A 13,956-nucleotide genomic window follows, 5' to 3' on the forward strand; every position below is an offset into this window, starting at 1 on the left:
ATTCTGCTAAATGGATGCTATTTTCAATTCAGAATTTCTTATGTAAATATTTTGTCCCAAGTATTGACACAGGTACTGTCTTTTGGCCTCCATTCAGAGTAGCATTCTCCAGCACACATTTTTACAGGGTATAACTTGTCAAGTTAGTCATCTCTATTTAGGATTCTTCTGAATGTTTCCCTATGGTGTATGTAATTTCACATCCTAATAAATGAGTCCTTGGTAGAAGCCAGAAGTAAAAAAAAGTGGAGTTCAACCAAACCCATGCCAGCTTATTTTAATGCAACTAGTAATAACAGTATCTAGTTAACAAATGAAATATGCAAGACAAATGCTAAACTAAATGGGACTCAACAACAACAGGCATAAACAGGGGCTCTCCCAGGAAACAGTTCTAACACTGGCCCCTCCGAGGCAGCTCAGTAGTTCTCAATCCTGGCAGCATATCATCAGTACCACCTGCCAATGCTCAGACTCCCTTCCCAGAGACTCAGCTTTCACTGGATTAGCGTGGGGCCTGGGAACAAGCATTGTACTCTCAAGTGATTCTAATGTGCAGCTCGGGCTGAGAGTGGCTGCACCAGCCTGATGCACCACTTTTAAAGCCAGGTCAGTGTGGTCCTCCAGGGCCATTCCCCAACTGCTCCATATACTGCAGGAACACCGTGATTCTGATAACAGAGAACAGGGAGGTAAATCAGGCGCTGCCGTGCTGCTGTCACCTTGTCTCTGCACCCCCGTGGGTGCACTGTCACCTTGGGCCAGGAGAGAGTGCACGGCAGGTGCTCTGGGGCATGAGTAGAGCAGAGAGGTGGCCCTGCCACAAACCCTGTGAACACTACCCATGACAAGGTCAGAGTGATTGCATGAAATCCTGTCAAACATGTAATTAAGCATCTCCTATATTGTCATGACAAAAATGAAACTTGTGGAGAGTTACAGAATTCTAATGGGAAATTAAAATGTTACAAATCTCACAAAAGCTCTAGTTAAGCCTTTGTAAGTGCTGTGTTCTATTCTCAATTTTTATTTTGAAAACAATTCTCAAAATGTAAAATCCCCAGCATTCCCCAAACGATGGATTATTTTGGCTCATTCTACAAATTTATGATCACCTTTCTAACTCTGTGTTTCGAAGTATGAAAAACCACACTGGCAAAGAAAAATAACATGTGGTTTCCAAGCCCTAAGTGCCTTGCTGCCCCACGTGTGTCCCATAAAGCATTGGGGGTTGTCCGAGAGCCATTCGGGAAAGCGGCATCTGCTGGTGCTTTGCCTGCTCTGAATTTAGTTCCGGGGCTGTGAGTTGAACTCTGTACAAATGTTCTGGATGACCTTGGGAACCACTTGGTAGAGGTGGTCGAACTCGTCCACAAAGAAGGCGTGGTCCCTGGCAGGGTGAGTGGCGATGACTTCCAGCTCGTCCTGTGCAGCCCATGCCACGCCTATGGCATAGGTGATCACTCCTGTGGGGACAAAGGGTAGATGAAGCAAATGTCCCCAAGGGAAAGTACTGAAATGAATCCTTGCCTTCCTGCTGCTCTGTTGGCCATTGTGCTTGAAGGCAACCGACTCCAAACTCAGAAATGTGCCCAAAGCATGAACATCTGCTGTATGCCAGCAGCAATAAAGTTGGTATAGTTGCTATCTCATAGGCGTTTACAATCTTTTGGAGAGAAAAAACAGGAAAATGGAGTAAATGCATGATAAGAATTTCATGTCCAGGAGCAGCATGGGGATGACATTTGGACAAGTGAAACTTTGGTGCCGTGCAGATTCTACCACATGGCACACACTTGCTCTGTGTGTAGGGGCACACAAAATTCAGTCTTGTATGCATTAAAAGTCGGTTCGAGATCTTTTAAATGAAAATGAGACTATGGGTAGTCAAATCCATTTCACCTGCCTTCACTAATCAAGGTCGTTTTAAACTTGCATGTCCTCCAAGTGGCACGTAGCCTAAACAGTAAGATGTTTGTCCAAGTTGTACTCCAGAAACTTGGAGTCAGCTGTGAGCTGACCTTAGCGTCAGCTGCGTCTAGCTCAACTGAGCTGGTTAAGACAGGATAGGACCACTGACCCTCCAACGGGGCATGCGCGAGTGCCCGCTTGGTGACCTTTAGAACAAGCGCAGAGGCCTGTAGCTTGGTTACGCCTGCGCAGAGCAACACTTCCACACCTTTTTCTAATCACACTCCCCACGCCTCAGACCCCCCGGCTCCTTTACTTGCTATAAATACCCCGAGCTCTTTGCCCTTGGGGCGGTAGATTTGAGGCTGGTTCTCCTGTCTGCCTTGCGAATAAACTCTCTCTGCTGCAAACCTAGACAAAAAAACGGTGGCATTGAGTTACTTTAGGCTTGAGGGTGACTTTATAAGCCATAGGCTCCAACCTCATTCCCGGCGCAGGAACCCTGCTTGCACAAGGACCTGGAGAGCTGTGACCCAGCATCTGCTCCATCACCACAGAAAAGTAAGTGTTTACCGATAAGAAAGTGGCGGGCAGTGTTGACTGATGCAGGAGGTCATGGAAGATGAAAGGGAAAAGCGCTCTTTGGATTCAGAAGAAACAGAAACAAGATACTGGTAGCCTTTGAAGGGAGCAGCGGCAGAGGAGTAGATGCCAAAGAAACCAAGTGAATTGCTGTGAGTTGAGAGTGAAAAAGAAATGAAGATGTGGGGCAGCACATATAGCTGATTCTTTCCAGAAATGTGGCTATACAGAGGAGGCAGGTGGTAACTGGAGCTAGAACATGGGGTCAAAGAGAATTAGTTCCCTTTAGGAAGAGAGGGACTTGAGCTGGTCTAGATGCAAATGGGAACGAGTATAGTAGGATTAAAGGGTTTGGACTGTAACATGGAGCAGGGAGGAGAGGAATTCGGAGGGCAGGGATCTGTTCTCAGTGGGGAAACAGACTGCCTGCTGTGTGGTTCTTGCCTGGTGAGCCGGAGCTTGACCTATTCCCACGTCCCCTCCAGGCTGGCCAGGGTGGGGTTAGCAAGATGGCCATGAGACAGAGGGCAGAGCCTGGGTGAGGGTTTCCGGCTAGGCTCCTCTCCCCCGCCAGCCACTCACAGGGCCCACATCGCTCTCTCCAGCATCTTCTGGGTGCCCTGTCCTGCTGACCGGAGAGCCATCCACACCTCACGTGGTTCTGGTCTAAGCTGGCCTTTTATTTTTGGCCGTGCCACGCGGCATGAGGGATCTTGGTTCCCAGACCAGGGATCCAACCCGTGCCCCCTGCAGTGTGAGCTCGGAGTCCTAACCACTGGACTGTCAGGGAAGTCCCTAAGTTGTTCTTCTGTTGTGGCTCGTTGAGCTGAAGTTAAGCTGCCCGTTCCTTCTCTTACCTCTCCAGTGTCTTTCCTCTGAACACGGTCCACATTGGGAAAAGGCAGCGTTGGGCTTTAGGCCCCTGCCAAGTGGCTGCAGAATGGGGCTTAGACTGACTAAGCCCTCGTTTCTGCTCAAAGATGGAAGGACTGCCCCGCAGTAAAGACAGCATAAGCAGTACTAGAGATTTCTACTGGCAACCCAGCCTCGGCTTGGACACTCCCAAGTGTTGGCTTGGACACTCCCACAGTGCTTATTGCTTCCATGTCACTTGCATCTATTGGTCCTTGTTCTTTAAAGCTGCCCAGAACATAACAGCCCTGATAGTGCCCAGGACATTTCCCTTGATCTTCACTTCTCCTGACGAGTAGGCCAAGGCTACCCTCTGGGTGAGGTGCAAAGGAGGGGCATCTAGGAAAATGAGTGAGTGGAGCTGAACATGAGTGGGACCAGACGTTTGGAAAAAGCAGGAGAGCCCTGGGCTTGTCGAGAGCTGCCCCACCTGCGTCCTCCCACTCGCTTTGGAACTTTGGGCAGGTTGCTTCTGAGCCGTAAACCATCTTCCCTCTGCTGACATGAGCCCAAGGAGCCCTGTGAAGGCTGGCACGTGGGCCACCTGCCATCCCACCATTATGAGTGCTCCGCACAGGGCAAATCACTGGGCAGACCGTCTGAACTTGGTGTCTGGTTACTTTGGTTTCCAGAAGCCAGAACTGCTGGTTCCTAAAGGCTTGTTTATTTTTACACCCCTCCTTGTTTCAAGCAGGATTAAAAGCAGCTTTAAAGAATATGGAAAATCTTGCATCTGAACCAAGTTTAATGTAGGCAGACAAGAAAACTACCCCCACAATGAGTGAGTCTCTTCACTAGTACTTATCTACAGGTTTTTGGTTCACTGACCGCTCAGTTTACTTCTGTTATCATTACTATTATTACTATCACTTGGGGTTTTCTCCAGGTTGTTTGTATTTTCCTGGTATTTTATGGCTCTTTCAAAACTGATTATACATAGATTCTGTCAAAACATTAAATATGACCGATTTTCTAAATATTTACAAAAATAGTTTGCTCACTTTTCATGGTTGTAAACTTTCTGTTGCCCTCTTCCAAATTTTCATATGGAAATATCTCTTTAAATATTTTGAATGAAAATTTCTTTGAGGTCTCCCCCAAACCTCCAATATCTGGTTAGCAGTTGCTTACAAAAGTAGCACTCTTTTAAAACATCCATTTTCTTCAAATTTCTAACACAATTTTGTGGTCTTCAATGGAGATGAAAGCCATGAGTCAAATTCCTCTTCAGTGTGTCACATGTTGGTGTGCCCTGCCTCAGTGTGGGACCTTAACATCGGCAGTCACCCACAGGCCGTGGTTTGCCGTGACACTGTGGAAGCCACCGTGGTGGCCCCTGCCTGACCCTTCTCTGCTGCCCAGTGGGGCCTGCAGTGTTGAACTACACGCCTAACACTCTCCCTGCAGTTCTGAACAGTTTATTAGGTGATAGGCAAAACCAGTGCATAGAGAGACAGTCCCTTCTTTGTCCCACTGGTCCACCAAGCCCCAGAGCGACGCTCAGCCCCAGACTGGTCAGCAAGACCAGCTCACTCACCCTCGTGATGGGCGACCATGGCCGGTATTCGGACATCGTCATAGGACCTCCCGTCAGTGATGAGGATCATTAATTTCCTCTTGTTGGGCTTGGACTTCTTGAAGAGCTGTTCCAGGGCGTAGTTGATGGCAGCCCCCGTGCTGGTCCCACCACTCCAGTACCCCACTCTCTTGATGGCGTTGAGGACGTCAGGCTTGGTGCTGTACACGTCGAACCCAAACTCCAGCCGCTGCTCGTAGGTGTACTGCACGGCCCCGATCCGCGTGTCCGTGTCGGAAATCTCAAACTCTTTGCTGAGGTTGGCCACAAACTGGAGAACCGTGCGGAAGTTGCCTGTCCCTACGCTGCTGGAGCCGTCGATGATGAAGCCAATGTCGGCCGAGTTTAAGCAGGTCTTGCTGCAGGCCAGTCGGTCGGTGTCACAGACCCGCTTCACCAGGGGCTGCACGGTCTTGTGGAGGCTGAACCAGTTCTGCACACTGAGCGAGTAGAAGCCGTTCGTTCTGCACACAGCCTGAAAGACAGGGGGAGGCCACCCGCCAGGTCAGGGGCCCGGCCACGCCCCCTCGCCACGCCCCCTGACCCTGCACCAGGCCTCCTAATGCGCTCTCTCCATCTCGGTTCACCCAGTCAGGTGCTCACCGGGGCAGAGACCCGTCAAGTTATCCCTGGACTCACTCCCACGCCCTCAGCCAGGTCTCTGCTTTTGTGGAGAGCCATCAGTCAAGCAAATCCACAGGGAGAGGGGAATCACTGGTTTCAGCTTCATATTTATGCCTCCTCAGGCCCCTCTGTTCATTTGTACTGGCAGCCAGCCATGAAGTTGGCATTGGTGGGCATCAACCCAGGAGAGATTAAAGAAAGCTTTTGTTGTGATTGGGAAAACAAAAGGCACGCATGAGACATAGCTAAAGAATTGTTTCCAGAGCAGCCCTGCATCCAGCAGGAAGGGAGTTCCACACGTGTCAGGCACCACGCTAGATGTTCTTAGATTATCTCACTAACCCCCCAACTTAACCCTACAGGGTGGAATTATAACCCCCTTGTCATGAAGGAACAAACCGAGGACCAGCTGTTAAGTGACATCCCTTGAATCCTTGAGGCCGGAACACAAATCTGTCTGCTCGTAGAACCCAAGCTCTGTCCTCTGGACAACCCTGCCTCCAGGCAACTTAATATTTACTTGTGCCCAAGTTTGTTCCAGAAAAAAACTCAAGACACCTGCAAATAAACATTGAGCAAGCTGGTTGGTGTGTTCCTGGAAGTGACTGTTTCCCCCTTGCCGCTGCCTCTCTGGGGGACGGGGTGGGTGTGCGTGGGTCACAGAGAGAATCACAGACCTGATGGGTACAATCGAAGGTGTATAATTAAAACATTATTTTAAGACAAGAAATGACTTTAAAATGTCCTAGGAAATATACTTTAATTGGTTTGTAAAAACCTAATGGGGTTCATAAACCTTTCCATGGCTTAGGTGGCATATGAGATGGGCGTTGAGGCTGAGCTGAGTTGTAGCCAACGGATGGAGAGGAGGGATTCCCCACCAGGCAGCCTGAGTAAGTCACAGCAGGATGCCAGGTGGCTGGAGCTAGGAAGATGCGCTGGGAAGCTGGGTTAGGACCACACTCCAGAAGACCTTGGGAATAATAGGGAATAATGAAGGATTTGAAGCAAAGACCCCACAGGACTGGAAAAACTCTTCATAAACATGAGCTTCATTGTGAAATCTAAACTGGAGGGAGAAATAATAGATATAAAGTAGTAGCTTGAACTGGAGAGGTGGTATTGGGCATGGGAAAGAGTGGACAGATGTGAGATATGTGACATGGGAGCTGACAGGGTGTCCTGGGGTGACTCTGGTTGTCTGAGACAGCTGTGGGGCCCGTATATACAGTCCAGAGGAGGAAAGAATTTGGGTGGGAAAGATGATGCACTTGGCATTTTGCATGTAACGTTTAAGGCTCTTGGGGACATCGGGTGGAGACTAGTCAATCAGCTGGAAACAAATGGCTGTTGAGCTCCAGAGAGACCAGGGAGGGAGACATATGAGTGTGTCATTGCCTGTGGGCAAAGGCTGAAGCTGTGGCCCTGGGAGAGGTTCTGGAGGGAGAAAACCTAGTGAGAGCAGAGGAGAGGGCAAAGAACTGAGCCCTGGGGAAGTCTACACTTAGGGTACAAGACAGAAAAGAGGGCTTCCCTGGAGGCACAGTGGTTGAGAGTCCGCCTGCCGATGCAGGGGACACGGGTTCGTGCCCTGGTCCGGGAGGATCCCACATGCCGCGGAGCGGCTGGGCCCGTGAGCCATGGCTGCTGGGCCTGTGCGTCCGGAGCCTGTGCTCCGCAACGGGAGAGGCCACAGCAGTGAGAGGCCCGCATACTTAAAAAAAAAAAAAAAAAAAAAAAAAGACGGAAAAGAGGAGAGAGCAAATGAAGTAAGAGCCACACCGTGTCCTAGAGGTTAAGGGAGATGAGAATTTCAAGGACAATGAAGTGCAGGATTCGTGCAGGGAGCTGAGCCCTAGTAGATCTGGAGACACAGAACACTAAAGCTTGCGGGCATCCCCCCACCCCTCCCTCCTATCCTCTTCCTTTTCTTTTTTTTTTTAATCATCTTTAATTTCTTTCATCAGTGTCTTATAGTTTTCTGCATAGAGGTCTTTTGTCTCTCTAGGTAGGTTTATTCCTAGGTATTTTATTCTTTTTGTTGCAGTGGTAAATGGGATTGTTTCCTTAATTTCTCTTTCAGATTTTTCACCATTTGTGTATAGGAATGCAAGAGATTTCTGTGCATTAATTTTGTATCCTGCAACTTTAACAAATTCATTGATTAGCTCTAGTAGTTTTCTGGTGGCATTTTTAGGATTCTCTATATATAGTATCGTGTCATCTGCAAACAGTGACTGTTTTACTTCTTCTTTTCCAATTTATATTCCTTTTATTTCTTTTTCTTCTCTAATTGCCATGGCTAGGACTTCCAGAACTATGTTGAATAATAGTGGTGAGAGTGGGCAACCTTGTCTTGTTCCTGATCTTAGAGGAAATGCTTTCAGTTTTTCACCATTGAGAATGATGTTTGCTGTGGGTTTGTTGTAGATGGCCTTTATTATGTTGAGGTAGGTTCCCTCTAGGCCCACTTTCTGGAGAGTTTTTATCATAAATTGGTGTTGGATTTTGTCAAAAGCTTATTCTGCATCTATTGAGATGATCATATGGTTTTTATTCTTCAATTTGTTAATATGGTGTATCGCATTGATTGATGTGCGTATACTGAAGAATCCTTGCATCCCTGGGATAAATCCCACTTGATCATGGTGTATGATCCTTTTAATGTGTTGTTGGATTCTGTTTGTTAGTATTTTGTTGAGGATTTTTGCATCTATATTCATCAGTGATGTTGGTCTGTAATTTTCTTTTTTTGTAGTATCTTTGTCTGGTTTTGGTATCAGGGTGATGGTGACCTCATAGAATGAGTTTGGGAGTGTTACTTCCTCTGCAATTTTTTGGAAGAGTTTGAGAAGGATGGGTGTTAGCTCTTCTCTAAATGTTTTACAGAATTCACCTGTGAGGCCATCTGGTCCTGGACTTCTGTTTGTTGGAAGATTTTTTTTTTTTTTTTTTTGCCGTGCGCAGGCCTCTCACTGTTGTGGCTTCTCCCGTTGCGGAGCACAGGCTCTGGACACACAGGCTCAGCGGCCATGGCTCATGGACCTAGCCGCTCCGCAGCATGTGGGATCTTCCCGGACTGGGGCACGAACTCTTGTCCCCTGCATCGGCAGGCGGACTCTCAACCACTGCGCCACCAGGGAAGCCCTGTTGGAAGATTTTTAATCACAGTTTCAATTTCATTACTTGTGATTGGTCTGTTTATATTTTCCATTTCTTCGTGGTTCAGTCTTGGAAGGTTATACCTTTCTAAGAATTTGTCCATTTCTTCCAGGTTGTCCATTTTATTGGCAGAGAGTTACTTGTAGTAGTCTCTTAGGATGCTTTGTATTTCTGCAGTGCCTGTTGTAACTTCTCCTTTTTCATTTCTAATTTTATTGATTTGAGTCCTCTCCCTCTTTTTCTTGATGAGTCTGGCTAATGGTTTATCAGTTTTATCTTCTCAAAGAACCAGCCTTTAATTTTATTGAACTTTGCTATTGTTTTCTTTGTTTCTATTTCATTTATTTCTGCTCTGATCTTTATGATTTCTTTTCTTCTGCTAACTTTGGGTTTTGTTTGTTCTTCTTTTTCTAGTTCCTTTGGGTGTAACGTTAGATTGTTTATTTCAGATTTTTCTTGTTGCTTGAGGTGAGATTGAATTGTTCTAAACTTCCCTCTTAGAACTGCTTTTGCTGCGTCCCATAGGTTTTGGGTCATCGTGTTTTCACTGTCATTTGTCTCCAGGTATTTTTGATTTCCTCTTTGATTTCTTCAGTGATCTCTTGGTTATTTAGTAGCATATTGTTTAGCCTCCATGTATTTGTGTGTTTTACGTTTTTTCGCCTGTAATTCATTTCTAATCTCATAGCATTGTGGTCAGAAAAGATGCTTGATATGATTTCAGTTTTCTTAAATTTACTGAGGTTTGATTTGTGACCCAAGATGTGATCTATCTTGGAGAATGTTCCATGCGCACTTGAGAACAAAGTGTAATCTGCTGTTTTTCGATGGAATGTCCTATAAATATCAGTTAAATCTATCTGGTCTATTGTGTCATTTAAAGCTTCTCTTTCCTTATTTATTTTCATTTTGGATGATCTGTCCGTTGGTGTAAGTGAGGTGTTAAAGTCCCCCACTATTATTGTGTTACTGTCGATTCCCTCTTTTATAGCTGTTAGCAGTTGCCTTATGTATTGAGGTGCTCCTGTGTTGGGTGCATATATATTTATAATTGTTATATCTTCTTCTTGGATTGATCCCTTGAACATTATGTAGAGTCCTTCCTTGTCTCTTGTAACATTCTTTATTTTAAAGTCTATTTTATCTGATATGAGTATTGCTACTCCAGCTTTCTTTTGATTTCCATTTGCATGGAATATCTTTCACCATTCCCTCACTTTCAGTCTGCATGTGTCCCTATGTCTGAAGTGGGTCTCTTGTAGACAGCATATATATGGGTCTTGTTTTTGTATCCATTCAGCGAGCCTGTGTCTTTTGGTTGGAGCCTTTAATCCATTCACGTTTAAAGTAATTATCGATATGTATGTTCCTGTGACCATTTTCTTCATTCTTTTGGGTTTGTTTTTGTAGGTCCTTTTTTTCTCTTGTGTTTCCCACTTAGAGAAGTTCCTTTAGCATTTGTTGAGGAACTGGTCTGGTGGTGCTGAATTCTCTTACCTTTTGCTTGCCTGTAAAGCTTTTGATTTCTCAGTTGAATCTGTATGAGATCCTTGCTGGGTAGAGTATTCTTGGTTGTAGATTCTTCCCTTTCATCACTTTAGGTATATCATGCCACTCCCTTCTGGCTTGTAGAGTTTCTGCTGAGAAATCAGCTGTTAACCTTATGGGAGTTCCCTTGTATGTTATTTGTCGTTTTTCCCTTGCTGATTTCAATAATTTTTCTTTGTCTTTAATTTTTGCCAATTTGATTACTATGTGTCTTGGCATGTTTCTCCTTGTGTTTATCCTGTATGGGTCTCGCTGCACTTCCTGGACTTGGGTGGCTATTTCCTTTCCCATGTTAGGGAAGTTTTTGACTATAATCCCTTCAAATATTTTCTCGGGTCCTGTCTCTCTCTCTTCTCCTTCTGGGACCCCTATAATGCAAATGTTGTTGTGTTTAATGTTGTCCCAGAAGTCTCTTAGGCTGTCTTCATTTCCTTTCATTCTTTTTTCTTTATTCTGTTCTGCAGCAGTGAATTCCACCATTCTGTCTTCCAGGTCACTTATCCGTTCTTCTGCCTCAGTTATTCCGCTATTGATTCCTTCTAGTGTAGTTTACATTTCATTTATTGTAGTGTTCATCTCTGTTTGTTTGTTCTTTAATTCTTCTAGGTCTTTGTTAAACATTTCTTGCATCTTCTCGATCTTTGCCTCCATTCTTTTTCTGAGGGAGGTCCTGGATCATCTTCACTATCATTATTCTGAATTCTTTTTCTGGAAGGTTGCCTATCTCCCCTTCATTTAGTTGTTTTTCTGGGGTTTTATCTTGTTCCTTCATCTGGTACATAGCCCTCTGCCTTTTCATCATCTGTCTTTCTGTGAATGTGGTTTTTGTTCCACAGGCTCCAGGATTGTAGTTCTTCTTGCTTCTGCTGTCTGCCCTCTCTCTTCCTTTCCTTTTTAAACCTGGGGTCCTGTCTTTGGAGGAAGGTTTATGTGGGGTCCCACTGTACAAAATATACAAAAAATGGGCTGCTTTGGGGGTATGGGTGTGAGGGCCTGGATCCCCATCTGTTCTGCTCCCATCTCCTGCCAGGCATTTCCACAGAACTGAGGGGCAGCTGAGTTTGAAATCCTGATCTCCCTGACTTGATTCAATACCTTTTTCTTGTTTATCAGATTAGTTAACTTGCAGTGCATGTGTGCCCATGTGCATGCTCGTGTGAAGGCTTGTGGGCTGCCCAGTTGAGGTCCCCTGGGACTATAGGGGGAGCTCAGGGGAGTCTTTACTGTGAGACCTTGGGGACCCTGCTCCTCCCAAGGTGCTGATGCTGGGCCTCAGTTCATCAGGTACATGGTGGTGGTCGTGGGGTGGGGGGTTGCTTTGAGAGGATAACTGCAGGTTCCAGACTTACTAGTCTCTCACTGGAGGCCCTCCTACCTAGAAGTGAGCTTAACACCCATTTGAAGGAAAAAGAGACACAGCCTGGATGGCTGTTACAGCTTTGCAAAGTGCAGGGAATTCTTACGTTGGGTGGGTCTCCCACTTACATACCTTGTTTGCAAAGTTGGGCTCTAGCACGTACTGCTTCTCATTTTCAGAGGCACCTTCCATGGTGATGAAGAAAATGTTGATTCCTGACTCTCTTGCAAACCTTGATGCCTCTTCCACCTTGTCCGTGGGCCAGCCGTCCACCATCACCACGGCCACGTTGGGAGCACTGCCTCTGTTTCCATTAGATTTGGAAAAGAAGTTCTGAGTCACAAAGGAGATGGCCCGGCCTGGGAGAAAAAGAAAACTCGTGCTTGGAATGATCATGGAACTGATCATAGCAGCATAAAAAGATGCAGAAAAATACTCATTCCCTCCCTTGTTGGCTCGTTTTCTTTTTTAATCACATTAATTAGTTTTAGGTGTACAGTTCAGTGGTATTAAATGCACTCACAACGTCGTGGAACCATCACCACTAGCCGTTTCCCTCCCGTTTCATTTTAAGCCTTTAACTTCTAATTTTCTTTCTTTTTTTTTTTTTTTTTTTACAGTTTTACACCATTTGCGGCAAGCTGGATGGACCTAGAGATTATCATACCAAGTGAAGTAAGTTAGACAAAGACAAATATTATATATCACACGTGGAATCTAAAAAATAATACAAATGAATCTATATACAAAACAGAAACAGATTCACAGACATAGAAAACAAACTTATGGTTACCAAAGAGGAAAGGGAATCGGGGGAGGGATAAATTAAGAGTATGGGATTAACAGATGCTAACTATTATTCATAAAATAGATAACAAGGATTTACTGTAAAACACGGGGAACAATATTCAATATCTTGTAATAACCTATAATGGAAAGTAATCTGAAAAAATATATAACGGAATCACTTTGCTGTACACCTGAAACTAACTTAATATTGTAAATCAACTGTACTTCAATTTTAAAAATTAAATTCAAAAAATAAAAGTTTTAAAGACCAGCAAACAAATGAGAAAAACTTTCATAGGAACAAAAGTGTCCGTTCTTTGCCTGGGTGCTGGAACCAACCTCACTAAGCCCCTGTGCCGTTTCCCAGAGTGTGGGGTGGGGGGAGCTGAAGTGACAGGAGCCTCTCCTTGGGCTACGGTGGCTCGGGGTGAGCCCGGTGCTCCAGCAGCCGCTGGGTGGGAAAGGCTATATTCTGGGTTCAGTGGAATCTTGTGTCTAGTGCCACCAGGGGCACAGGTCTGGCTGGCTCGGGACGCGCTGCACCCACTAAGAACTAAGAGAGGTGTTCTAGCCTGGCTATGCCGCCTACTGGCCATGTGGCCTGGGTGGGTCACTCGGGGCCTCTGGGCCTAGGTTTCCATGACGACAACCTGCCTCAGCTGAGAGCAACAGTTGAGAGGGATAGCACAGCCTCCCAGCATGGCTTTCTCAAGCATATACTTCACACTGTCTAGGGTCTCGAAATTTTTTGGAATCAAGGAGGGTGATCAACTGTCCCAGTTTTCCAGGACTTTGCCAGTTTTAGCACTGGAAGCCCCATATGCCCCTGGGCAAACTGGGATGACTGGTCACCCTAGAGTCAGCATAGCTGCATATAGTAAGGTAGGGCTCTTAACCTGGGCTCTGTGAACCCCGGGGGCACTGGGGGTGCGTACCCACAAATCCCCTGAATTTATACACAGTATTTTGTGTATATAAATATTTATTTGGGTACAAGGGCCATAGCTTTCAAAGGGGTCCCCAATCAAAATAAAAGTTAAGAGCTACCTTCTTAAGACATTAGGGTTAATGACATTACACTCAATGCTTCTTTGGTTTTGGCCAGCATCCTGGCTCCCCTGGCTAGTATAATCTTACCTGACAAATGAAAGGATCAAATGGTTACATACTCAGTTGCTAGAGAAATGTCTTGGAGAACCCATGTGAGCTGGCTGCATAGAACACAGTTGCTAAGGGAAACATTGGCTGCTGAGAACTGCTTTCACAGCTGGGGCTGATTTCCCTCAAGGCCCAAGGCACCCAGCAGTCCCCCCGGTTTAACGTTAACTGCCTGTAGACAGAGCACAGGGAGCCATCAGAAGATCACCTTGACCCCAGCAATCTTAAATTTGGAGGTCATGGTCAATTTGTGCTCAATACATATTCCATCCACCTTCCAGCATGTCTTGAAAGCAGAGGCTGGAAATCTAAAAACTACATTGAGACTTCCTTGCAG

General features: G+C 45.7%; 1 protein-coding gene across 6 annotated transcripts in view; it reads right to left on the reverse strand.

Annotated features, from left to right (window-relative positions):
- Nucleotides 1–261: 261 nt before the first annotated feature.
- Nucleotides 262–13,956, reverse strand: part of VIT (vitrin) — a 125,835-nt gene continuing 112,140 nt past the window's right edge. For all 6 annotated transcript variants that reach the window (XM_073791672.1, XM_073791671.1, XM_019942995.3 and 3 more), the window contains 3 exons: nt 11,805–12,031; nt 4,943–5,456; nt 262–1,466 (listed from right to left, as the gene is read on the reverse strand). In XM_073791672.1, the coding sequence (XP_073647773.1) occupies nt 1,288–1,466; nt 4,943–5,456; nt 11,805–12,031 (920 nt within the window). In that variant the 3' untranslated portion in view covers nt 262–1,287. The remainder of the gene's footprint in view (nt 1,467–4,942; nt 5,457–11,804; nt 12,032–13,956) is intronic.

This window comes from Tursiops truncatus, chromosome 14, assembly GCF_011762595.2.
Source record: "Tursiops truncatus isolate mTurTru1 chromosome 14, mTurTru1.mat.Y, whole genome shotgun sequence".
NCBI lineage: Eukaryota > Metazoa > Chordata > Mammalia > Artiodactyla > Delphinidae > Tursiops > Tursiops truncatus.